The sequence below is a fragment of the Taudactylus pleione genome, unplaced genomic scaffold (assembly GCF_031769625.1).
Source record: "Taudactylus pleione unplaced genomic scaffold, aTauple2 ptg000352l, whole genome shotgun sequence".
Lineage (NCBI taxonomy): Eukaryota > Metazoa > Chordata > Amphibia > Anura > Myobatrachidae > Taudactylus > Taudactylus pleione.
Genome location: NW_028284753.1, coordinates 5,786,722 through 5,814,566, shown reverse-complemented (window position 1 = coordinate 5,814,566; position 27,845 = coordinate 5,786,722). Strand labels below are relative to the sequence as shown.

At 42.9% G+C, this 27,845-nt stretch overlaps 1 protein-coding gene across 1 annotated transcript in view; it reads left to right on the top strand.

Moving 5' to 3' along the window:
* The window catches only part of MSN (moesin), a 176,694-nt gene that overhangs the window by 141,066 nt on the left and 7,783 nt on the right, over nucleotides 1-27,845 (top strand). Inside the window, exons 5-12 of the mRNA XM_088444252.1 lie at nucleotides 1,613-1,696; nucleotides 5,838-5,984; nucleotides 9,312-9,408; nucleotides 14,620-14,783; nucleotides 16,521-16,651; nucleotides 19,695-19,855; nucleotides 20,625-20,717; nucleotides 24,264-24,497. Coding sequence (XP_088300378.1) covers nucleotides 1,613-1,696; nucleotides 5,838-5,984; nucleotides 9,312-9,408; nucleotides 14,620-14,783; nucleotides 16,521-16,651; nucleotides 19,695-19,855; nucleotides 20,625-20,717; nucleotides 24,264-24,497 — 1,111 coding nt within the window. The remainder of the gene's footprint in view (nucleotides 1-1,612; nucleotides 1,697-5,837; nucleotides 5,985-9,311; nucleotides 9,409-14,619; nucleotides 14,784-16,520; nucleotides 16,652-19,694; nucleotides 19,856-20,624; nucleotides 20,718-24,263; nucleotides 24,498-27,845) is intronic.

Below are 27,845 nucleotides of genomic sequence, written 5' to 3'. Positions count from 1 at the left end.
TATCACAAGGTCACTTAACTACAAGAAAACTCGTCCTATATTGGCGTTATCCTGGACTCTTCTCTCTCCTTCAAACAACATATCCAGAACCTCTCAAAAATATCAGACCCTATCTCACCCAAGATGCTACTAAAACCCTCATACACTCACTGGTCATCTCAAGATTGAACTACTGTAACTTCCTCCTATCTGGCCTCCCCAAATCCCATCTCTCCAGTCTGTCTAAAATACTGCTGCTCGGCTCATCTTCCTCTCCAAATGCTCTACATCTGCCTCCCCTCTCCTACACGCCCTCCACTGACTCCCCTTCCCTTTCAGAAACCAATTCAAGGTACTCACCCTCGCTTACAAAGCCCTCTCCCAATCTTCTTCCATTTATATCTCTGATCTAATTTCCCTTCACTCTCATGTCCGCCCTCTTCGTTCAACTAATGCACGTCGCCTTTCATGCCAACTGACTACTTCCTCTCACTCTCGCCTCCAAGATATTGCCCGTGCTGCTCTGCACCTTTGGAACTCCCTCCCTCTCCCTATCAGACTCTCCACCTCTCTACCATCATTCAAACGGGCTCTTAAGATCCACTGCTTCATTAAAGCCTTCCAGCTCCCATCCTAACTTGCTGCTATATGCTCCTTCCTCCCAGTCTATTCCATCTGTGTCACACCTGTTTGTCTGTGCTTCCCTTTTAGAATGTAAGCTCTTACGAGCAGGGCCCATTACCCTTTTTTGTTTCTCCCTACTTTACTTTCATCTACTTCTTACTCCCCACTAGGGCACCTAACACTTAGTTGCTTACGCTCTGCTGCTTATGTGGGTGTTATGGTCACTAATGTAGCAATGTAGCTTATGTCCTTGTCCTGTATTGTACTGTAAGTCTTTGGTCCCCTATTTGTTTATATACTTTGTAAGGCGCTGCGGAACACTTGTGGTGCCATATAAATAAATAAATTATAATAATATATTATGCATCAAATTAGACTATAGCTAGTTGGATCACTTCTGCCATTCAGGACATTAGGGCAGGGAAACCTGCTCCTTACAATGTGTAGGCACATTCTACCAGATTGCTGGGCTCCTCGTGGGTATTTGTTGTGTGGCCACATAGTCCTCAGTGCATAGAGGGTGTTGGACACTACAGCATTGAGTGTAACCAAGTAAAGGGGCAGCATTGGGTCATTCTCATGGTCCAGTATCCCCCAAATGAATTAAAGAGAGAATGTTATTTCTTTTTGTTAGTTTTTTTTTTTTTCTTTCTCTAAATCCATTAAGGGACTCTCAGCTCCTACTCATTTACCCTTTTTTGTTCAGGTTTTAAGTAAATTTTTTATTTTTTCTCGTGAATGTTGTTCTTTCTCAAGTTCTGTCCTGTGGGTTTTGGATAAAATTTTGAGTGTTCCCTTCTGGGAGGGTATGTATAGGAGCGAGAGGAGCATAAAACATTTAATATTTTAATGTGGCCAAATCCTATTTAGGAGAGGAAAAAAATCCTGTTATCACTGCCCACTTAGTGGCACCAACATTATGGTCCTTGATATTTATAATAGATTTTTCATCAAAATATCTATTTTTCTCTTTATTCCCATTAATCCAGATTTTATTTATTTTATCTAGAGTTTTAGAGCAGCACAAACTTTCAAAAGACCAATGGGAGGACAGAATCCATGTCTGGCATGAAGAACATCGGGGCATGCTAAGGTAAGACCACTGTATGTAGAGTTAGAACACAAATGTAAACCAGGCAGGTGGAGATCCTCTTCTAAAGAAAATACTGATAAGTACAATTTCATTGCAATGACAATGAAATGGTTATACTTGAATGACCTCTAAAACAGTAGTCTTGGTTGTTGCAGATTGATTTGATAGTTGTGCTGAATGAACAGAACCTTTTGTTTTTTTAAAGAACAATCTTCAATAATATTGACTCTCTGTTTACTTATATACAAGCAATCTGTAGCCAGATGTTAGTTCAGTGGCATTTGTGCATCCTTGTAAGGATAGCATTTGGAGCTTAAAGAGGCATATAAAGCTTTAAATATGGGTCTCATCTTCTCGTCATAGATGTGCAAGCTACAAAGCACTGCACATAACAGTGGCCAAAATGTAAATAAAATAAATAAAGATGAACACACAGGGTGGGGAGGTGCCTGCGCAAGAGAGTTTACACTCTAATGGGAAGGGGGTAGAGCTGAGATAAGAACGGAGGTGTGTGGCTCAGAGTGGATTTGGGATGATTGTGAGGTTGTACCATCATATTAATGGATGATTTTTCACAGAGAGCTCAAATGTTTGAACGCCATAAGTGGGTAACGGAAAAGTTTTAATGTCAAATACATTAAAAGAAGTGCAGGTCAGTGGAAGATCTACAGTGCATCCAGAAAGTTTTCCACATTTTGTTATGTTACAGCCTTATTCCAAAAAGGAATAAATTAATTTTTGTTCTCAAAATTCTACAAACAATTCCTTATAATGACAACGTGTACTTTTTTTGAGATTTTTGCAAATTTAGTTTAAAAAAAAATAAGTATTCACAGCCTTTGCTTAATACTATGTTGATGCACCTGTGGCAGCAATTACAGCTTCAAGTCTTTTTGAGTATGATGCCACAAGCTTGGCACACCTATCTTTGGGCAGTTGCGCCCATTCCTCTTTGCAGCACCTCTCAAGCTCCATCAGGTTGGATTGGAAGTGTTGGTGCACAGCCATTTTCAGATCTCTCCAGAGATGTTCAATCAGATTCAAGTCTGGGCTCTGGCTGGGCCACTCAAGGACATTCACAGAGTTGTCCTGTAGCCACTGCTTTGATATCTTGGCTGTGTGCTTAGGGTCGTTGTCCAAGTCTGAGGTCAAGAGCACTCTGGAGCAGGTTTTCATCCAGGATGTTTCGGTATATTGCTGCATTCATCTTTCCCTCAATCCTGACTAGTCTCCCAGTTCCTGCCGCTGAAAAACATCCCCACAGCATGATGCTGCCACCACCATGCTTCACTGTAGAGATGGTATTGGCCTGGTGATTAGCAGTGCCTGGTTTCCTCCAAACATAACGCCTGGCATTAACGCCAAAGAGTTCAATCTTTGTCTCATCAGACCAGAGAATTTTGTTTCTCATGGTCTGAGAGTCCTTCAGGGGCATTTTGGTAAACTCCAGGCAGGCTGCCATGTGCTTTTTACTAATAGTGGCTTCCGTCTGGCCACTCTACCATACAGGCCTGATTATTGGATTGCTACAGAGATGGTTGTCCTTCAGGAAGGTTCTTCTCTCTCCACAGAGGAATGCTGTAGTTCTGACAGAGTGACCATCGGGTTCTTGGTCACCTCTCTGACTAGGGCCCTTCTCCCCCGATCGCTCAGTTTAGACGGCCGACCAACTCTAGGAAGAGTCCTGGTGGTTCCGAACTTTTTCCATTTACAGATAATGGAGGCCACTGTGCTCATTGGGACCTTCAAAGCAGCAGATATTTTTCTGTACCTTTCACCAGATTTCTGCCTCTAGACCATCCTGTTTTGGAAGTCAACAGACAATTCCTTGGACCATGCTTGGTTTGTGCTCTGACATGCACTGTCAAGTGTGGGACCTTATATAGACCAGTGTATGCCTTTCAAAATCATGTCCAATCAACTGAATTTACCACAAGTGGACTCCAATTAAGCTGTAGGAACATTTCAAGGATGATCAGTGGAAACAGGATGGAATGGGTATGAAATGCGGCCGGCGGTCCGATTTCCATCAGCGGCAGGCCGACATCAGCAGAGTTCAGAGCAGTGGAAGCCCGACAGCGCTGAAAATCCCGATCGTGGATAGGTGAGTATCTATACTAACCCAACCCTCCTTAGGGGTGCCTAACCCTAACCACCCCCTCCCCCGCTGCCTAAACCTAAGTCCCCCCCGGGGGTGCCTAACCCTCCCTAGCCTAACCCCCCCCCCCCCCCCCGCGCGGCTGTCCGCTCGAGGCGCCCAGCATCACTACGATCGGGATCCCGGGCGCCGGTCTCCCGGCGTCGGGGAAATGTGGGCGTCTACATCTAGACGCCCGGCATTTCACCCTTGCCAGGATATGACAGTCGGGAAGCCGGCGGTATTTAGGCAGTCGGCTTCCCGATTACTTCCCAACAGGATGCACCTGGGCTCATTTTTGAGCTTCATGGCAAAGGCTGTGAATTGTGTTTTTTTTTGTTTTGTTTTTTTTAAACTAAATTTACAAAAAAAATCTCAAACTTTTTACACGTTGTCATTATAGGGTATTGGGGGAGATGTACGAAGCCTAGAAGCGGTATCAGCTGTATGATCGGGGGTCTGGGCGGTAAATGACAGGGGCGCTATGTGCCCCTGTCATTATTGGCACTGCTATCTACAAGATAGCAGGGCCATGTACGAACGGTCATACCGCATGACCGTTCGGCCGTCTGTAGCTGTCGCTACAGCTGTCGGCTGTCGCTAGCCTATCCCCACAGCAGGGACAGCGCTGTCCCTGTTGGGGCTGCTGCCGGCTCCGGGGCTGCACACGGGGATCTCGCGTTACTTGCGAGATCCCGCGCATGCTCAGTGGAGCCGGCCAGGACAGAGACATAGGGCATCAGCACTAGGCTGATGCGCTGCGCACTCTAGTGGGTAGCGCCGGACGGGGGAGTTAACGCTACCCCTCTCCGGCCGATGAGATGTTCTTACATCTCATCGGTAGTGCTTCCTGCTTCACCCCGGTAAAGAGGGGAAGCGTTATAGCGGCACGTTAAGTGCCGCTATCATACATCTACCCCACTGTGTGTAGAATTTGGAGGACAAAAATGAATTTGATGAGGACAAAATGGAATAAGGCTGTATGATAAAATGTGGAAAAAGTGATGCGCTGTGAATACTTTCCGGATGCACTGTAAGAGAGCTATTTGAACTATGTAGATGGTAGTGCTGAGGCACTGTAGGTGAGTCATTTTGGATTCTTTAGGTCATGGGGAGCCAGTATAAGGGTTGGCAGAGTAGTGTGTTAGTGAAGTGGCTGGAGAGGAAGAGAAAGCAGCATGGATTGCAGTGATGAGAGATGAGGGAGCAATGTTGGGTAAGTAGGTTGCAGTATCTTAGGTGGGAGTTAAGTGTTTTGGTTGCATCTTGGGTAAGAAAAAGGCAGTATTGTATTCCAGTAGTATTTTAGGATTAATGTGACAAGACAGTGGGAGACAGAACGTGAGGAAGAAATTAGAGGTTGGAGTTAGGCGTGTTTCATGCATGGGTGAAATGACTCTAAGTCAGGAATTGTACCTTGCTTTCCTCTGTGCTGCATTCAGCTCTAGCTACCGCCTCAGGCAGGTACATAGTCATGCATTTTCTTTACACCCAGGGTTATATACCAAACATCTCGCACAGCAAGTTTAATGGACAGTTCTTTGGTTACTGTTCAATCGCACCAGTGTCTGTTTTATTAAGCCTTTCCCATCAGAGAAGAGGCTCTTTTGTGAGGCATTATTACAGCCACCATGGGAGGGCAGCATAAAAGTAACATTTGCATATTGCCTTATCTTACTGTGTGACATTACAGATGTATCCACATACCATCTATCTATGCCAGTGTTGGCTAACCTTGACACTCCAGCTGTTATGGAACTACATAACCCAGCATGCACTGCTACAGTTTTGCTATTAGGGCATGCTAAAACTGGGGCAGGGCATGCTGGGATATATAGTTCAGCAACAGCTGGAGTGTCAAGGTTAGCCAACACTGATCTATGTTATGTTTTGATGTATGTGGTAATCTTCAAGCATTGCATTTTTAGTGTTTGGTAATTTTTTTATTTTTCCTTTTGTTTCTTAGTCTCTTTTAACAAAGTTTTATATTGTGCTACTGTGCAGGGAAGATGCTATTCTAGAGTACCTGAAAATTGCCCAGGACCTGGAAATGTACGGAGTTAACTACTTTAGCATTAAGAATAAGAAGGGCTCCGAGCTTTGGCTTGGAGTGGATGCTTTGGGGCTGAACATTTATGAACAGAACGACAGGTAACTATTTCTTTAAATAAAGAGGCCAGCATTTATCACAGAGCTGTACATTTCTTACACAACAATACATGGAGGCATCGGAATAAACATCTGCAGATTCATCAGTACATTATACCATACTAATGACAGGCTTTTGTCCAGGAGATGCCAGCTATTTACCTTTTCAAGTCTCTTCCATCATGTGTTCCTCTGGCATTTCATGCATACAGTATGAGATGAGAAAACTCAACCAGCGTTTTGGGAATCAATTGCATCAGTCACTGGTATGACTGCAAGTCCATTCGCTACTATCATCACTGGGCACACAACATATACATGCTGCATTGGAATTAGTTGAGTAGTTAGATGGCATCCATATAATGGATGAACTATTTATTTACTAATTCCAATGGTTCTGTGTTTTCAAACATAATCTGGCTTCAAATAGCAACAATCATATATGCTAAATTTAATCATTTATTGTTTAAAGCTTACTAGTTTAATAGTTTCTTGTATAATATAATGTTCTTAGTTTCAGAATTATACATTATTGCCTTACTCACAGGCTTTTGTATGTATTACCATAGCGCTTCACCCTAGCTGTGTCACTGGAAGGTTATCCGTACTTGTCAGTCTTTGATTTCCATGGTCAGTCTGAGTTCGTGATTTACTGATTACCAGGACAAATACTTTGCAATTTTTACGCTCACTTTGTTCAGCACCCGGTGAACACATCACAAGATAACACATCACCTGCCAATAAGTATAGTTTGCCAGTACTGATCGTTGTATGCAATCACCTTGTAATAACAAATGCAGTGCACAAGGGGGCACAGTTGCACTGTAACATTTTCCATGTCATTATATGCTGTAGAAAAAATGATAGTAAAAGGCTTTGTTTTTTCAGGTTTGTGCTGGGTCAGTTTAATTTGCCATTTTTTTGCATTCATAAAACATCTCTAATCACCACTTAATCATCTACAAACACTGCATTATAAACTACTTAAATGTTATAGAGGGTAAAAGGTTTTCTAAGTTCTAGAAGCTAATCTAAATTCTTAGTTAGGCATGAGCATCTTACAAACATACATATAAAGAGGGGGCTTGTCCATGGGGGAAGAGGCTGGATTGGGGTATCACTCTTGCTGAGTGTATTTATACAGTCAGGTGCATAAATATTGGGACATTGACAGAATTTTCATATTTTGGCCTCTATTCACCACCATAATGGCTTTGAAATGAAACAAACAAGATGTGCTTTAACTGTAGACTTTCAGATTTAATTTGAGGGTAATTACATCCAAATCAGGTGAGCAGTGTAGGAATTACAACGATTTCTATATATGCCTCCCACTTTTTAAGGGACCAAAAGTAATGGACAAACTAAACAATCCTAAATCTAACTTTCACTTTTTAATACTTTGTTGCAAATCCTTTGCAGGTAATTACAACCTGAAGTCTGGAACCCATGGACCTCACCAGAAGCTGGGTTTCATCCCTGGTGATGCTCTGCCAGGCCTCTGCTGCAAATGTATTCAGTTCCTGCTTGTTCTTGGGGCATTTTCCCTTCAGTTTTGTCTTCATCAAGTGAAATGCATGCTCAATCGGATTCGGGTCAGGGGATTGACTTGGCCATTGCATAACATTCCACTTTTTAGCCTTAAAAAACTCTTTGGTTGCTTTTGCAGTATGCTTTGGGTCATTGTCCATCTGCACTGTGAAGCGCCTTCCAATAAGTTCTGAAGCATTTGACTGAATATGAGCATATAATATTGCCCGAAACACTTCAGAATTAATTCTGCTGCTTTTGTCAGCAGTCACATCATCAATAAATACAAGGGAACCAGTTCCATTGGCAGCCATACATGCCCACGCCATGACACTACTACCACCATTCTTCACTGATGAGGTGGTATGTTTTGGATCATGAGCAGTTCCTTTCCTTCTCCATACTCTTCTCTTCCCATCACTCTGGTACAAGTTGATCTTTGTCTCATCTGTCCATAGGATGTTGTTCCAGAACTGTAATGGCTTTTGTAGATGTTGTTTGGCAAACTCTAATCTGGTCTTCCTGTTTTTGAGGCTCACCAATGGTTTACATCTTGTGGTGAATCCTCTATATTCACTCTTGTAAAGTCTTCTCTTGATTGTTGACTTTGATACATATACACCTACCTCCTGGAGAGTGTTCTTGATTTGGCCAACTGTTGTGAAGGGGGTTTTCTTCACCAGGGAAATAATTCTTCTGTCATCCACCACAGTTGTTTTCCGTGGTCTTCCGGGTCTTTTGGTGTTGCTGAGCTCTCCGATGCGTTCATTCTTTTTAAGAATGTTCCAAACAGTTGATTTGGCCACACCTAATGTTTTTGCTATCTCTCTGATGGGTTTGTTTTGATTTTTCAGCCTAGTGATGGCTTGCTTCACTGATAGTGACAGCTCTTTGGATCTCATATTGAGAGTCGACAGCAACTGATTCCAAATGCAAATGTCACACCTAGAATCAACTCCAGACCTTTTACCTGCTTAATTGATAATGAAATAACAAGGGAATAGCCCACACCTGTCCATGAAATAGCTTTTGAGTTGATAGTCCCATTACTTTTGGCCCCTTAAAAAGTGGGAGGCACATATAGAATCCGTTGTAATTCCTACACCGTTCACCTGATGTCCCAATATTTATGCACTTGACTGTATATGTATGAACAATGCGAAGTACAGTGCATGGATTGTCACACCATAGAAAGTGTTCAATTCTGACAACGTTAAGGCTAGTTTTAGCAGATTTATACACTGTTATTCACACTACTTATATATTTGAATAATTTATTTTCCTTGGTTGACCTCTATATGTTTGAAAGAATTTCCTTATTAAGCACAAAACTTCTGAAAGTGCTGTTCAACTGTTAGGAATTTAATTATTCAATCAGTTGAACAGCGCTTTCTCTCCTAAGAAGGTTTGTACATTTATTATATAGAAGGGAGCAATAACTTCTGTAAAGCAGCAGTCCGACTAGATTTATATTGTCACCAGTAAGACTAGCGCCCTGATTTTCTTTGTGTGCTTTTTATATGTTTAAATGTTAAATTTGTTGGTTGCCTCATGTCCATTATGCATTAATCGTGGCTTCCCTGTATTGTGGGTTTCTTTTGGCTTAATGTCCATGAAGATTTGATGTACGAAGCAGAGTTGTAGTTTTTATTTGCTTTGCTTATGTACTGGACATATTGACACTTAGAATATGTACATTAGACCAGCTAACACCAATGTAAATGCTTTTTGAGGTGTCATGAAAACCACATTTGTTATACGTTTATACCATCTTATTTTTTTTTTTTTTCATTTTGCAGATTGACTCCAAAGATTGGTTTCCCTTGGAGTGAGATCAGGAATATCTCATTCAATGACAAGAAATTTGTTATCAAACCAATTGACAAAAAAGCACCAGTGAGTATACACAAGCTTATGTACTTATTGAAGCTTAATCGTATTTATTGAAATGTAATATTTAAATAGTTTCTTATATTCATCCCCAATAGTTTCCTTTGTAGGCTTTAAATTAAAAATCTATATCTTCCCAAATATGGTAGAGGAGGCCACTGTGTGTCCATTTTACACACACCATCTGGTCCATCCATAGTGGTGAATCTAGGAGTGCGGACACTTTACATTTGAATGCTTGCCCATAACATTTCCTCCATTCCCATGCCTGCCAAGAACTACAGTGTTGGTTAAAGTGCCCTGAAGTGTGGAGGCTCTTTACCATTATTACAGTTGTAGCAATAGTTTTCTTTTACTTACTATCACACTGGACCATAGCAACGTATAGAAGATGAATACAGAAATACCATGCACAGTGCTGGATTTTGTAGGGAGCTAGGAGTTTCTATAACATTGTCTTTGGTACCGGTCCCCCATTTTCAATCCTGGGGTCACAGCTGTCACTGTCCTGGCTGCTTGAGGCAAGCGTAAGTGTCATCAGTACTCCATACTTGGGATTTGTCAGAATCTGCCCATGAGAAGGGTGAAGTGACCCCTAATTTTGTCTTGTAGGTTTCCTTGTCATTTTAGAATGGTGGGGCTTAAGGTCAAATAGGCCAAGGATAGAATGGCTTAACATGGTGGAACATTCTCATGGTGACGTATAGTACCTGGTGATGTGGCTTTGGATGCCAGTCATGTTGTGGCGAGAATTTAAGCTTAGACGATCTCTTTGCCGGACTGTGGGAGCAGCCCTGCTCCTAGGAATATAGATATGTCCTCATATACCTACGGTCTATACGCCATACAGCTAGAGACGCCCAGTGTGACAGACACTCCTAGAAGAGTAGCGCACTGTGTGTTTTTCTTTAAATTTTGAGTCTTATTAACATTGCAGATGCAGCAAAACACCAATTGGGGTACTATACAGACTAGGTTGCGAGTTTAGCCACACAGAAATTCATTTTAAACATGTACAAAGTCACAGATGAAGCACAATGAAACTTAATGTGAGAAAAAGGCATGGCAGCTCACATCGGGGTACTTCTTATTCAGACTTATTCAGACTCTGTCACATATAAATGTACAAATGTCGCACATAAATTTGATCAATGCTATCTAGATATGTAGTTTTGTTGCGCTCATTTGTTTTCTAAATGTGAATAGGATGCACATTTTGACCTGGCTCACCGAGAGGGGTATTTGGCGCAACAGTGTATGAGGACACATCTGTAGGTGTCTCCGGTTTCAGTCCTTTCACACCTCAGGAATCACAAGGGGGCAGGTCTTGGAGGTTTGCCTATGAAAGCTGTGGAAAAAAAGTGCAGAATTGGGGTTTTTGGGTGTAAACTTGCGGGAACCACCATACACCCTTGGGACAGCCCCCAAAAGTAAACTGTCAAAAAAAGATAAATAAAATAGACTCCATGGGAGTCCCCAAGTATGCCCCAGGTGTTTTTAAGTTTGCAGGTGGGTTTTTTTTAAGTTTTTTTTTAAAACTTCACTTTAGCAACTTTAAAATATACTAGCACCGATTTTCATGTACCCCAAATTTGCTGGGACTACTGATTTTCACAAAAAAACCCTGCAACATGCTATTCTTCACCACTTGTGCAAAGATGCTAATTAACAGCTATTGAAAGCATTTAAGTACCCCAAATACCTTCAGCAGGGCTATTCGGGAGTATCTATAGTGATCCCCAATGTCAGTGCATCTTTTGGGGAGTGTCCGGCTGATTTCCCCAAATCTGACAGCACTTTTTGCAAGGTCCGAATTCACCGGGTGCCGTTTTCGCAGATTTGTAATTGAATACGGGGACAAGTGGGGACGAGCGCGATAGTTTTTCCCATGGAAAACCAGCGGTGTCGGCGAAAAGTCTGGGACTTTTCGCACCTAATTGAATATGCCCCTTAATGTCAAATGCTTCTCTGTACCACCAATGACTTGAAAGATATTTTTCAGTGAACTCCTCCTGCCACATCTCTGAACAGGCAAAGTTGCCGATACTGTCCAGATCACCTGCATGTACGAACGATCATAGATATAGTTATCGTTCATGCAGGAACGCACATTGTTGGTTGTCCACTGCAAATTAACGATATGAACGATATATCGTTGAACGATATCGTTCATTGATATCGTACTGTGTGTATGCGCCTTAAAAGCTGATAATTGTATGGACGATAAATTGGCATGTCAAACAGCTCTGTGCACTACATTTAAAGCAACCAGCGGGTTTTTCAGAGATCCAAGTATTAGCTCAAAATTCTGAATGGGTCTCCAATCTATGAAGTGACTTTTAGTAAGGACATTTCCAAGATTATCAGATTTCTTGAATATTACGCAAAGGATATTGGGTATCTCTTGTTTGAGAATGGGATCTTGCATGAGGATAAGGACATTTTTAGAGATAATCTTTTTGATTTTGAATTGAGTTATTATATTTAGGAATGAAAGGTATATTCTTATCGAGTTTGGTTATCTCGTTATTGACTTCAGTATCTGGACAGAGTGGGGAGTCTCTGTCTAGTTGTCTACATTCTTGGAGTGCATTGTCCAGCAGTTCCACTGGGTAATTCCTCCTCCTAAATGATTCCAGGAGTTCCACAGATTGTTCTTCAAAATGTTCCCTTTTAGTACAGTTTCTCCTAATTACATAATTGGCCTTTAGGGATATTGTAAGCCCATGGCCTATGATGACTGCTGTTAAAGTGTAAAAATTGGAAGGTATCAACTGATTTTCTAAAGGTCTTTGTGACAATTGATTGATCTTCTATAATAAGAGAGATTTCGAGAGAGGAAATATCATTGCTACTAAATTGGTGAGTAAAATATTAAGTGTTGGTATACTATCCAGTGATAAACTCTGTGAGGCTGTGTACATCGCCCTCCCAAATAAAAAATAGATCTATGAATCTGCAATAGAACACGAAGGAAGTGCCTAGACCACTACCCCACACATGGGCTTTTTCAAAAGCGCCCATGTAGAGGTTCGCAAAACTTGGCGCGAACCCCGTGCCCAATGCCGTGCCAAGTGTCTGTAAATAAAAAGTAGAATTAAACAAAAAATAATGGTGAGTAACAATAAAAAAAATGGAACACAAACTGAAACTTCTGACTCTCAGCTCGCAGGATCTTTTTTCAGGGTTTCATCTATTACATCGACCCATAGGTCATGTGGTATATTTGAGTATAGTGCCTGCACATCACAGGTCACTAAATAGTATGAGTCCTTCCACTTTGTCTTTTATTTTGTTCAGAATATCAGTGGTATCTTTAATGTGCAGATAATGTGCTATCTGAGAGAGGCAGCGTGACGTTGTAAATAAAAATCCACATAATGTGATAAGTTACAAGTGGGAGTCCCTACACCAGAAATAATAGGTTTGCCTGGGGGTGTGTTAAGTGTTTTGTGTATCTTGGGTAAGTGATAAAAAGTGGCAGTGACCGGGTGTGATGGTAATAGATGAGTCTTCCTCCCTCGATATTAATCCACCTCTGAGTGGCCCCCTCTAGGATGATGTTAAGTTTAGACCGGAAGTCATTAGTGGGGTTCATTTTAAGCAACCTATATTTCCTGGGATCCCGCAATTGCCTATATCTCTCAGTTATGTAATCTTTGGTGTCCTGTATGACGATCCCTCCCCCCTTGTCCGCAGCCTTAATGACAATGGAGGGATCGTCAGACAGGTTCTTGATCGCCTTCTTCTCAGCTAATGTTAAAGTGGACCTATATTTAGTTTTTCTGAGATGATTCTTATTACAAGTCTTTTGGCAGAGATTTTGAAAATCGGTCATAGTGGACCTTTAATAGATCTCTATTAGGGCACTTTTCTGATGAATTGGATAGAAATTAGATATATTGCAGAAAAGGGATTTCCTCTCTGTGGGTGTTCAGATCGAAAATCTTTATAGGGTCCAAATTAGATTGCTTCTCAGTTATATTACCTTCCTTCAAACAGTCATAGTCTGTCTGGTCTAAAATAATTAATTCCACTACATCGTCTATGTTTTTAAGTCTCTTGAAAGCAAAATAGCGTTTCCTATACCGAGTCCGTTTTTGTGGGTCTATTCTCCCCTCCCCCTAAAAAAAAAAAAACTGTTGGTTGGGGGATAGATGGGACTTTCTTGGGACTTTTTGATAAGGTTCTTTGGGTCTCACAATTCATATGTCTGTGAGGTTCTAGTTCCTACCAACAGTTGTGGATTATTAGTCCCATAGTCTGGACTATTGGATTTTCGTGTGTGTCCATTCCTGGCACCCTGCTAGCCAGGAGTAAGGGCTGTGGGGCGGTGACTGTGATGCCCACAAAGCCCTGCATCGGTCACACACCCCGAATTATAGCCTTGGAGACCACACTCAACAGGTTCTACAGGATTCATGTGATTGCACCTAGGGATGCCTGCTTTAGAGGAAGGTGCTTTTACAAAACTTTCACTAAGCACTACCTTTAGTGGAATCTTTGTTACCACTATTCCACAATAGGATATAACCTAGAAAAGGATTTTTTCACATATGTTAAATCCTTTTCTTTGAGTATACTGGGGTACGGTGGTTGCCCACCTTTTATACTCTTGGTCTTTTTTTTTTGTTTGATTGAGAAGGTTATTGTTCTTTTCCTTCTTCCCTGTTCATTGTTTTCTGTCCTGTCCTGTGGGACTTGGTTAATGATAAAAGCTTGACAGAAGGTATGGGGTATAGAGGGGAGTTTAAAGATTCTGCACTCCTGGATCTCCCACTATACCCAAACGTCCCCAATGTGTCCCTTTGGACAAAAAGAAAATCATTTTAAATCTAAATATTTTCTTTTTACACACACCTACATAAGTGATATACAGTGTATGTGTGTGTGTGTGTGTGTGTGTGTGTGCGTGCGTGTGTGTATATATATGTGTGTGTGTATATATATCTATGTAAAGGTTAGGGCTAGAGGAGCTACTTTACCCACAGCATTATATACTGATATACCATGGATATGGAAAACTTTCATTGCAATTTTGGTTTAACAACTTTGTTTTTCTCTGAACCATTAAGTATCACAGACCTTCTGAAGTGCAAATTGCTGTAAAATCTAGATTCAGTATTCTTGATACATACGTTGTATTTGTAGCTCAGAACTTTGTGGTCTCCAAACCTCCCAGCGAGTTTAAGGATGGAGTCTGCTTGTGTATTTCAGGACTTTGTATTCTATGCCCCCCGGTTACGAATCAATAAGCGAATCTTGGCACTCTGCATGGGGAATCATGAGTTGTACATGCGTCGCCGGAAACCGGACACCATTGAGGTGCAGCAAATGAAAGCACAGGCAAGGGAGGAGAAGCACCAGAAACAGATGGAGAGGTAAGGAGATTGAAAATTGCTAAGACTGATGATGGTCATCTTATCATTTTGTTCATATCATTTAAAGAAACCATTACTTTGTGGCCGTGATCGTGTGGAGGTTACAACACAGCAATGGCAATGTCTCCCAAGATAATTATGACAAAGTGCTGTAAATTGGCCCGTTGGGATGAACATTTTCATCTATCAACCATTTCATTGGTAGAGTTGTGTAAATCTTATACCTCATACGGTTCAGTCATTTTCAAGAATTTCACATAAATCAATTTTTAGGCCCTTTTTTTTTCATATTTTGTTCATATTTTGAACCATGATGACCTCCAGTGGTCCTCATAAAAGCCAGCAATCACTGCAAACAGCAGGGTGGTGTTCCCACAAATGTGTCCAGGTGATGAGATAATAGAAGTGGCTGTACAAATTCTTGGACACTGGCATTTTATGTCCACGGTGACTACAGAAGTTGTCCATGGCAGAGAGGAAATCCTCCATCCACAGCTAAAGCTGCATACATACGATACGATCTGTACCACCAACGACTTGAAAGATATCTTTCAGTGAAGTCATCCTGGCACATCTCTGAACAGGCAAAGTTGACAATATCATGTAAGTTGGCCTGCATGTACGGACAATCAAAGATATCGGTATCGTTCATGCGGGAACTCGCATGGTTGGTCGTTCACTGCATAACATTCAACAATATATCGTTAATTTTTATCGTTCATAGATATCGTACCATGTGTACGCACCTTAATGGTGCATACAAACAGTCCGATCTGTACCACCGACTTGAAAGATATCTCTCAAAGATATCTTTAAGATCTTTCAAAGATATCTTTCAGTGAAGTCATCCTGCCACATCTCTGAACAGGCAAAGTTGACGATATCGTCCAAGTGGGCCTGCATGCATGGACGATGAAAGATATATCTTTATCATCCATGCGGGAACGAGCATCGTTGGTCGTTGTCAGGTTGGTGACCTCAAAAAAGTGAACGATATCGTTCATGAAAGTTGTAGTAGTAGTAGTTGTTGTAGTAGTTGTTGTTGTTGTTGCAGTAGTAGTAGTTGTTGTTGTTGTTGCAGTAGTAGTTGTTGTTGTTTCTCCATTATAAAGTCAGAAAGAATAATAAAAATGTAGAAAAGGGGAACAGAGTTTGCTGTAACAGAATGCGGCCTACACGAGAATGTACTTAGTAAAACCTATGGGTTTCGTCTGTTAGGTCGACTGCTCTCATGTCGAAATGTATAAGGTCAGCATGGTCGAAATGTAGTTATGCTTAGCACGTCGACTTCATTCGTCATGTATATACACAGATGACCTAACGTCCCTAGCGGGCCAGTGGTCACTTTCATTCTGAGAATGTCGCCATTTCACATGGGAACATTTCAGATGTTGTCATTCTGATGAAGCCAATATGGTGCCTGTCGACATGTTGAACTATGTCAAAACTGTAGTGTTAACATGAATGTCGACGTGGTAATTGTCGACTGTGTGAACGGTTGCTGAAGCTAGGTGTGGAACAGGCAGGTAATTTGAATATAAAGTCATGGCACTGAATGGGTTAATAATGGGTTAATAATCTCCATATGACTGGGCCCTTGATCTCTTTTGTCTAATGCATAATGTACAGGCTTTTTATTCCCTTCTGTTATATTTTGGTTGTGGTGATGCTGAAAACCTATTCTCCCCTATATTGTTGGTCCTGGAAGTGTCTTTGTTTCACATTTCTAATTCGCAGGGCTCTGCTGGAAAATGAGAAGAAGAAGAGAGAACTGGCTGAGAAAGAGAAGGAAAAGATTGAGCGAGAGAAAGAGGAGTTAATGGAGAGGCTAAGACAGATAGAAGACCAGACTAAGAAAGCCCAGGAAGGTTAGATGTCTGCACACGTTGTCTCATTTTGCAGGAAGTGTCAGCATTTATTTACCAAAGTGTTGGTTACAGCATCTGTTGTCTGGGAAAAAGGTTTGCACATGGACATCCTCTTATTGGGTAGCAGTATGAACAGTAACAGTCATCGCTGCACTGCACACACAGTGGTGACTCAAACAGCAATAATATAGTGCAGAAAGCTAACCATTGCTTATTGGGTTTTGCCCCTCATTTCTATTATTCCGAAAGTACAATGATACTAATCCCATTTGTCACACTTAATTTCTACTCAGCCTCCATGCCATTTAGCAATGACACTGAGGGCTAGTGATTCAGCATAGATGGGGTAAGGAAGTTTATATTTTATTTGCACCCTTCATTAAAAAAACCCCATTAAAGTAAACCGGTTTCTACTGTTAGACGTATAGCTAAACAGTAATGTGGTAAATCCTGTATGTAATCTAAGTGCCATCATGATATAATCCAAATAATAGCATTGTAGAGACCCTCCTGAGCTCTGATGTGGTTGAAAGTTTTAAAAATTGAAGGTTGGTACACACTAGGGACGATTAGCTCCATGAGCGATATAGTCTAATGTGTCCCCGGCAGGGGTGTGCTCAATGTTGTTAACGACACTGAGCACACATACTGAACGATATCATGAACGATATCGTTCAGTGCCGGGCACCCTCCTTCATCCCCGAACATGCAACAACCTGACAATATCGCCAGGTTGGCTTGCATGTTCGGGAGATGAACGGCAATGACCAATGAACAACGGGAGCGTGCATCATTGGTCATTCGTCATCGTTTTAGCGTACACACTGGACGATATACAGTAGTTAATGATATCGTTCAGTCATTTAAAATATCGGAAAGTGTGTAAGCACCTTGAGAGTTTAAATTTATTTCTCCATCATTCCTAATGACTAATTTGAGGATGGACCTAGGTACACTTATTGCACTATGGAGAATAGCTAACATATCTGCCAGCATCTAGCACACTAACAATGGCAATTAATAACCACCCACTATCAAGGCAGGAAACTGATTACTTTATCTCCTTTGCGTGGCTAGCAGTGCTGTTAAGTAGGTCACATCTGAGCTACCGTATACATGGGAAAGTGCCAGGACCTCTATCAAATGTTTTCCAGCTGCAGGTAGCACATCATTGATCCTGCCAGGGAATGTATATTACCATACACAGACATAGTGAAGCACCTATACATATAATAAATAATGTAGTGCACCACTTATGGTTGAGGCTGCTCCCAAGAGAAATTACCAATTCCCTTTTTAGCTGATGACAGCTACAAACACAACAGCTAATTTAATTGGAGCGCCAATACTAAGAAGCTAAATACAACTCATGGTTTTTGTACAAATTAATTTAATATCCATTAATAATTACATAAAATGTAGAATATAAAATTAAAAAAGCCTTCAATCAAAAGGACATAAATATAGACATATTTTTCAGCAATAACTGTGCAAAATCAACTCACACGGATGAATATCCAATTTAATATTGTTATTAGAGCAGCTGACTTGATGCAAATGTATCACTGGAAAATATAATTCAGCAAACCTACAAATGTCACTGGTAGGTATGTACTTGCTTTGGCCCAGAACGTATAAATGGGAGCTTGGGAAGGTTCATAGTGACTTGCTGCTGTGCTCCTGGTCGTGTAGGACAGAAGAAATGACCTGACTGCAGCTCCACCTCCAGCTATTCTCCCCGTCTGTACTGTCCTTAGTTAACCGCAAACTTACATTCCCCGCACTAGTCAGTGCTAAAGGGTACTCGCATAAGTCCAGAGACGTGCCACTTGCGGTTGGCCGCCGTAAGATGCAATTAGGGCGGCTGCTCCGTCACTGCTGTGTCCTGTTTGTGAGCAAAATAAGATGCAGTAGCCAGCATAGTTCTTTTTCACCTGCTCCAAAGCAGATGCACAGTATGGCCACCTCAGCCTTGATGTGGAGTGCAGAGGCCGGCAAAGTGATATATCAGCTGCTCCAAATGCAAACGCACAGTATGGCCACCTCAGCCTTGATGTGGAGTGCAAAGGCCAGCAAAGTGATATATCAGCTGCTCCAAATGCAAATGCACAGTATGGCCACCTCAGCCTTGATGTGGAGTGCAAAGGCCGGCAAAGTGATATATCAGCTGCTCCAAATGCAAACGCACAGTATGGCCACCTCAGCCTTGATGTGGAGTGCAAAGGCCGGCAAAGTGATTATCAGCTGCTCCAAATGCACAGTATGGCCACCTCAGCCTTGATGTGGAGTGCAAAGGCCGGCAAAGTGATATATCAGCTGCTCCAAATGCAAATGCACAGTATGGCCACCTCAGCCTTGATGTGGAGTGCAAAGGCCAGCAAAGTGATATATCAGCTGCTCCAAATGCAGACGCCCAGTATGGTCACCTCAGCCTTGATGTGGAGTGCAAAGGCCGGCAAAGTGATTATCAGCTGCTGCAAATGCACAGTATGGCCACCTCAGCCTTGATGTGGAGTGCAAAGGCCGGCAAAGTGATATATCAGCTGCTCCAAATGCAAACGCACAGTATGGCCACCTCAGCCTTGATGTGGAGTGCAAAGGCCGGCAAAGTGATTATCAGCTGCTCCAAATGCAAACGCACAGTATGGTCACCTCAGCCTTAATTAGTTTCTTTTTACAGCAGTTTCTTCAGATCCTTCTGCTGAAAAATATGTCTATATTTATGTCCTTTTGATTGAAGGCTTTTTTTATATTCTACATTTTATGTAATTATTAATGGATATTAAATTCATTTGTACAAAAACCATGAGTTGTATTTAGCTTTTTAGTATTGGCGCTCCAATTAAATTAGATATAGTGAAGCACCTGCATTTACTGAATACACAAATTTTCTACAATGTCCAGTTAGGATTAAAATATAAATCCAAAGACCTGGCCTTTCCATCTATTACTTTGATTTGTTAAAAATGATGGGATAACTGTGACATTTCTGTCAGCAGGTAAGAGTTACAGTATGTGTAATATTCCTCATGTTCCATGACAGAGTTGGAGGAGCAGACCCGGAAAGCCCTGGAATTAGAGGCAGAGCGCAGAAAGGCACATGAGGAGGCTGACAGACTTGCTAAAGAGCGCCAGGCTGCTGAGGAAGCAAAGGAAGCCCTACTGAAGCAATCACAGGACCAACAGAAGAGTCACGAGCATCTGGTGAGTGACCAGAGCCCATAGAGCAAGGACGGACTCTATTAGTGCAAATATTTCCACTATTGATAGAAAGTACACACTTGAATATCCTGACTGCTGACAATCTCCACAGGGATGTTGTAGAAACATACAGATGTAAAAATAGAGAGTATACAATCATGATCCATTATTTGTGGGCTCTATCATGTCTCCAGATGGCAGGGCACATATACTGTAGTATCTCTGTACCCTGGAGAAGTAGCTGAGTTCATGTTGGGGTGTGTTTCTCTAGTTGAACAAATAAAGAAGTACAAAAAAAAACCCCACAAATGGTATAGTAATGCATAATTATTATTTATACATCAGCTTACAATGCAATCACAAAAACAAATAAATAGATATTCATTTGACCATAGATACATATTGGGTATATTTATTGTTTTGTTCTAGCAGTCTGCATTCTTATATTGTTGCAGGAAGAAAATGACAGTGAAAGTTATAATATACTGTACACTCTGTATTCCTTATAATAATATGAATGGTGCAGCTATAACATTTCCTCGGCAAAGATGGTATTTTTTTTTAATCTATAGCTCATGAAGTAATGACCTCGTAGTGCCTTTCTAGCATATGACCATTTGTTTGCATTAGTCTATATAACCTTGATTTGTGACAGAATGTGCCTCTATAACCTTGATTTGTGACAGAATGTGCCTCTATAACCTTGATTTGTGACAGAATGTGCCTCTATAACCTTGTTTAAATTAAAAACATGAATTCATTTGATTGAAAGGCCGCAGAACTAGCAGAGCTAACAAACACAATCGGCCAACTGGAACTTTCCAGAAAGAAGAAGGAAGCTGAAGCTGAGGAATGGCAGGTGAAGGTAAGAATTACACATTTCTTATAGCATTTTAATTTTTGTTTATCTGACCAAGATTTAGCCAATAGTGGCTTCAGGCTAAATTAGTCAGATTTTATTCTGCATATTCAGGAAAAATCTGTATTTTTCTTATACAGTATCTCTTCACGCCCTTATTATTTCCCACCTGGGCTACTGCAGTCTCCTACTCTCTGATCTTCCTTTCTCCAGCCTCTTCCCTTAAATCTGTAGTCACTGCTGCTCGTCATTTTCCTGTCTTGTCGGTCTGATTATACTTATCCTCTTCGCTGACAGCCCTTCCCCTCTAGAAACAACTTTAAGCTCGTCACATCCAGATCAAAACATTCAATTGCTCCTTCACTTCCTACATCTCAACCCAATCTCTTTTCACACTCCCTCTTGCTTTTCCTGCCACTCTCGGCTCAGCTCCCTGCTTATTACCTGCTCCTACTCTACACCTAAGACTTTTCCCGTGCTGCTCCCCTCCTCTGCAACTCACTTCCCAACCCTATCAGACCATCTACTGACCTGCATTCTTTCATGCCCTGAAACTAACCTACTGTACTTACTCTCTTCACATCCTCTATGCACCCTTCCTCATCTCACATCACATCTCTACATTTCACCTCCTTTCCTAGTATACCCCCGCTCACATAGACTCTAAGTTGTTAGTGTTCCTTCTAGAGGGGCACTTGGGCAGGGCGTCTGGCCGGAAAAAGGGCACTTTTGCGCGCATCATAGGCCGTAAAGGAAGCGTGACCACTCGAAAAAGGGGAGAGTGTACTTGAGATGTACCCCCTTTACATCATTGTGGGGCATGTTCAGCACTCACGGAGATGCTGGGCTGCCCCAAGCTCTCCCTGCAGTGTGAGTAGATTCCGTGACACTATGACCCGGTAGACTGATTCAGCGGGATGTCGCCATAAGGGTAGGGCGTAATTTAGCATTTTTAAAGCAGCCTAGCGGGAACACTAAGCTGTAATGAGCAGACTCCTTCGCCCCCTTGATTCTCCCCCTGCACTATCCTTGTCTCACTGAGCTTCCACTCAGTCAGCAACTCTAGTCCTTTCACTTCGCCCTTCCCAGGGCATTGGGTCATTGAATGCTACTATCAATAACCGTCACTCCCTTACCAATGTGTCCTTATACATATTTGCTGAAGTTGTGCTGAAAAACCCCTCTCGGCGCGCCAGGTCCTGTGAGACTTCTAGCACCGAGTAACTTTTTTGATGTAAATACATCTAAGTCACAATGTGATGTGACTAGGACACACAACAGACACTGCTGATTGTGCGACCGAGTCTCTGAATCTGAATACGAAGTTCTACAATGTAGGGGCCGCAGCTTTTTCCATTCCAAGTACCATTGTGGTTCATAAACAGACTCTGGTAAGTGTCAAATATCAAATTAATCTGCACAGTCTGCTGGAGCATCCTAGCTGCATCACGTTGCGACTTAGAATCCTTTTTCGGCAAAAAGAGGCGCCCAACGCTAGCAGGGTACCACGGGACCTGGGGGCTCCTTCAAGCCAGGCAACTCGTGCTGCATGACGTATTGAGACTAGATATGAGGACACATCTGTAGCTGTTTATATCTCACGGTTTGGACTGTCTGTTTTAACCTATTGCATTCATGGTGTGTATTTTTGTTATTTACACTGTACAACGCTACAGACACTTGGTGGTGCCATATAAATACAAGATGATAATGTAAATAATAATTCACGCTACATATGACTACAGGTTATCTAATATATAAGAATATTTGAAGTCACAAAGGAGATTTATTTAAAGGGTATGTCCAACCAAAATGTCAGTAGTTAGTGTACTTATGGGAGAGAGGTAAAATAAGCGCTATTAATATGTGTGGTGATAGGTAGGAAGTTGTGTTGGTGTATTGCACCAAATGAAAATAATAATAATAATAAAAAGGAGACTGATTTGGAAGAAAATAAAAGGAAGCTGGTTTTAAAATAAGAAATAGTTAGGGAAGATGAAAGAACGGTAAAACTCAATTCTGTTGGTACCTGGGGAAAAAATATGGTTAAAAAGCATTATGTTTATATCTCTTCTGAGTGAAAAAGGAGTCCCGGGGTGCTGATAGGTGTCTAGACTAACTGTCCCTACCTTACCGCTGGTGTCTGGCCGGGCGGCCGATGATGACGTCACCAGAGCGGGCTAGTAGTCGGCGGGGGTAAGCGGTCTTTAGCGGCTGCAGAGTGGGTTGAACCTCCAGGGTCTTGTCTATGTAGATGAAAGTGTTTGGACACGGACAGCAAATAGATCAACAAGTTTTTATTGACATCAGTACTTTGTAGGTCCACCACGTGCAGTGATTACTGCAGACAGCCTTCTTGGCAAACTGTCCACAAGTTCCAGGACAACAGCAGGCGATAAGTTTTGCCATTCCGCCTTTAGTACAGTGACCAACTGTGACACTAAAGAGGGTCGAAACGGCCTAGAACGCACCCGTCTCTTCAATTCGTCCCAGAGGTTCTCAATGGGGTTAAGATCTGGACTCTGAGCTGTCCAGTCCATCCGGGTCACCAAATTTTCTGTATACCAGTCCAGTGTTGCCGTGGACATTGGCCCTCATTCAGAGCCGCTCGTTAGCGGCAGTACGCTCGTTCCGAGCGATGTTTGCACATCTGCGCATGCGTACGGTTTTTAGTACGCATGCGCGAACCAGTCAGTGCGGCCGAAAATCGTTTGTACGCTATATAGCGAGTGCCTGCTATTTTGAGTGACAGAATGAGGCGTATGTGGGTGGTAACAGGGGAAGGTGCTTGAAAATGGGGAGTGGAGATCCGAACGCAGGCGTGCTTAAAGGTCAAAACGGGCGTTTTATGGGTGTGTATATTTAAAACAGCAGCGTCAGTGACCACGTCACTTGGTTATTTTAGAGCCAGAACTGCTCGCAAATTTGTGGTAGCAAACACCAACCACAAGAATAGCGAGCAGTTCATACGCTGGTCGATGTACTCGATTAATCTAATAAATAGCCGACATGACGTATGGTGCGAGCGGCCAGGGGGCGTTTTTAACAAATAAACGAGCGTATGTTTTGCTCGCTCGTTCAGACTTAGAGGTGTGAACAGACTGCAATGTGCGTACGGATCATTTGAATAGCCACCCCTTGTTTTTAAACGAACGACCGCAAATAGCGAACGGCTCTGAATCAGGCCCATTGTCTTCCTGATAAAAACATTTGTTGTTTCCATAGAACTGCTAGTGTATGGGCTGCCCTACGAAGTGTTCTTGTCGAAACCGCCACATTAGTGGCCATTTGGAACTAGTGTGCAATGGTATTCATGATTTTGCTAGTGTGTCCAATCACTTTTGTCTACATGGTGTAGCTTTTTATATTACCATCACCCATGGTTTAGAGCTATTAGGAAATGTACCAAATTAGTCAATTAGCTTGAGATACACTTAATAAAAATATAGTGCTTTCAGAATGCCTCAGAATAGAATTTCACAGGAAAAATTTTATATTTGGGACTCATTGATATTGCTGTTGGTGTACTGAGTATATTACACTTGCATGCAGGCAGAGACTGTGCAGCTTGACTTGGAGAAGACCAAGGAGGAATTGAAGCTGGTGATGACCACTCCTCATGTACAGGAGCCCATGCAGTCAGAGAATGAACATGACGATGAGCAGGATGAGAACTCTGCAGAGGCGAGTGCTGAGCTGAAAGCAGAAGCCACAATCAAAGACCGGAGTGAGGAAGATCGCACTACAGAGGCAGAGAAAAACGAAAGGGTGCAGAAACACCTTCAGGTAATTCTGTCTGATATTAAACTCTGTTTTCCATTAAACTCCATTTTTAATTTAGTATTACTTTCACAATGCCAGACTAGATGCCAGTTCCCAAAAGAACTCTGGGATAGCAATAAAAGTAAAATGAAAGCTACCAAGCATTTTATATATATATTTATAATTTTTATTATATCTTGATACAATATTGAAATAGTTTGTGACAGCCACTTTTGCCTAAAAGCCAGTGAAAACTTTTAAATAACTTTGGTTTACTAGAAACGTAATCACCTCAGCCAGTGGTTCCCAAACTTTCTCAGTACGAGGCACCCTAAGGGTTGCCATCATTTTTTTTCAAGTCACCCCTAAGCCAAAATAATTATAAAGCAGTTCCATTTTTTATGTAGTTGGGTCAAAATAACGTAGTAAGTATTTAAAAAAGAAAGAGAAAAACTGCTATTCTCTCCCTTTGCCCCCTGCGTCTCTCCGTTTGCCCTTCTCCTTGTCCCCTCCCCCTTACTTACCATTACTTGTAATCGTCAACACCGTTCTGCAGCATCGCTCCTCAATTCAGATACTTCCCCTCTGACCTCCCACAACGCACCGTTAAAGGACCCCATTCTGCAACAGACAGCCTCAGGATAACACTGCCTGTTACTTTACAGTGACAGTTCTCCCCACACCACTCAGCTCTACTCCGTGCTGCCAACCCTCTCCCGCCCGTGCAAAAAAAATATATATATTTTACACCAAAAATACACTGGCCAACCTCTTTAGGCTAGGCTAGGCTTGGGAACCACTGACTTAGAGATTGTGACTTTATTATTATAACAAATTGAGGTGTCAAATACATTACATCACTGAAAAAGCAGGTGTTGCGTGGGCAGCAATAATTACTGAGTGCCGCGTTTCGCAATTCAATTGTTCTGGGTGCCAATTAATTATCCCCCTCTTCACGCCCTATTATACCGGGTTTAGCATTGTAAAATGGCTAAACCCGTCTAAAGTCCTTGTAAGGGCGTCCTAACCACAGGTTTCTTGCACATTTTTGCTTGCAAAAGCCTGAGGATGCAAGCAGAAATGCTGGTGCTGGCGACTATCTTGCTCAGACGGAGCAACAATTAAATTGTTCCGTCAGGCGCCTTAAAATAAATCGCTGGTGGCTAAACAGTTGAATTACCCCCCCCCCCTTGTGTTTTTTTGGTAAAACATGGCAAATTGGCTTAGTATTCCAATGCATTGGCTAAGCCTAGTGGCCGTATTATAGATGGTTTCTGGCCACCTTTAGTCTTGTATTTCACAAGTTTTTATTTATTGATCTGTGTTTTCATGAACGAAGTTATGATTCTAGTGATAAATTCCTATTCAGCACAGATGGTGTAATAGTTAGCATTACTGCCTCACAGCACTGATGTCTTGGGTTCGATTCCCACCATAGCTGTAACTCTGCGGCGTTTCTATATTCTCCCATGTTTGTTTCTGTTTCCTCCCACACTCCAAAAATATACTAGTAGTTTAATTGGTTCCTAACAATAAATTGAACCTAATGTGTTGTGTGTGCATGTGGTAGGGAACATAGATTTTTTCTACTTCAGGGTCCATAGGGTATCCACAGGATACCTTGGGGTATAGGTGTGACGTCAGTCGCTGGGCACCATAGAGTTAAGCTTTTCAGCCTCCCAGGATGCACTAGGGTCCCCCTCCTATACCCCGCCCCCGAGCCAAGGCACCTCAGTTTAGTTTGGTGCCCGGCCGGCGTCGGGTGCACCTGTCGGAGTGGGGGGCTAGAAGAGCCCCTGAAGCTTTCTTCAGTGCAGCTGTGGCTGCACATCTGGATGTACAGCATGGACAGTCAGTCCTGACGTCCATGCTGTCTTCCCTACACCCCCGCCGGTACCAGAATGCCGGTACCGATCCGGGGATGCTGGTGAGCATCTGGGGTCACAGCTAGCGGTGACCCCAGATGTTCCGGACCATGGCCGGACCCAAGGGGGACAAAGGTAAGCAGCGGGGTCCCGCGGTGGGTCCCCGCTGGTCACATGGTCCTAAGTCCCCAGGCAGGGGGCTCCCTGGGGACTGGCTGCAGCGTGGAGCCAGGCGACCAACCTGCGCTTTCCACTACCCCCTGGGACAGCGGACCGCAGCAGAGCGGTAGCGCTGCGGCGTCCCAGGGGTTAAATGCATGCCAGGGGAGCGCGCCTTCCCTGTCTCACAGCCGGCGCCTCCCCCGCTGCACACAGCCCTCTCTGCATGCTGCCGACTGGTCCTGTGGCAGCGCTCCTCCCCCAGGCCAGCCTCCTCTCTGCTCCTCGGCGGCTTCTTCTCCAGAACGCATGGTGAACGCTGCTGGAAGCGCTGGACGGAAGCATCGTGGTCTGGGTCCCCCCGCATACCTCTCCTCCGCTGTGGCTCAGGTCTGTGTATGCAGCGCTGTGTCCTACCAGGCCCTGTGTCTGTGTAGTTGAGTGATCAGCGCTGTTAGTGCAGGAATTGTTATTTCTCTGCATTGTATGTGACTGTGCTAGCGCTGCCTGTAACTTTTCTTCTCTAAACTGTCAGCTTTATTACTGTCCCTGTTCTTTCTGCTAAAGCCCTTGCGGTGCGGTGCTGCAGGGTGGTCTCTCGCCTATTTAATACTTAATTGGTGAGAGAGGTCACATACGTGGTGCCATCATGTCTGAAAGTGATTTTCCCCTCCAGCTACAGTGTACCACGTGCAAAGTACCGTTAGCGGAGGGGGAGGGTAGCGCGGAGGGCCTTTGCCGGCAGTGTTTGTCCATGGCGCGGCCTATTACGGTTACAGCACCGGTACAGGAGCCGCCCTGGGCTTGTTTCGCTCAGGCGTTAACAGCTTTAGTGGGCCAGTTAGCTCCGCAGCCCGCGTTTACTCCGATGGTTTTGTCCCAGCAGTCTGTGGTGTCGTCACCCATGCAGGGGTTCCCACGACAATTGGTGGTACCCCACAGTCTCCCTATTTCCCCGCTCCCGGGTTCTCAGGAGCCAGCGTGGGTTAACTCCCTGACGAGTTCTGTACAGCACTTGTCGGATGTGTTGCAAGGGGAGTCTGTGATGCGGCCTCATAAAAGGCCGGTGGCGTCTCTGTCCGCTCCTTATGAGGATGACGAAGGGACGTCTGATGATGGGGAGATTCTGGATCCTTACGATCGGGAACCTCTCCATACTAAGGACGCTGATGCTAAGTCCAAAGTATATATTCCTGGACTTATTCGGGCGGTCCGCACAGCCTTGGTGATTGAGGACGAAGTTCCCCCAGCGGCTAAATCTAAGTATGCCTTTTTCAAAGATGTGAAGGGCGATGCCACAGTCTTTCCTCTTTCGGGTCAGTTGGTGGACCATTTAGAGGAGGCGTGG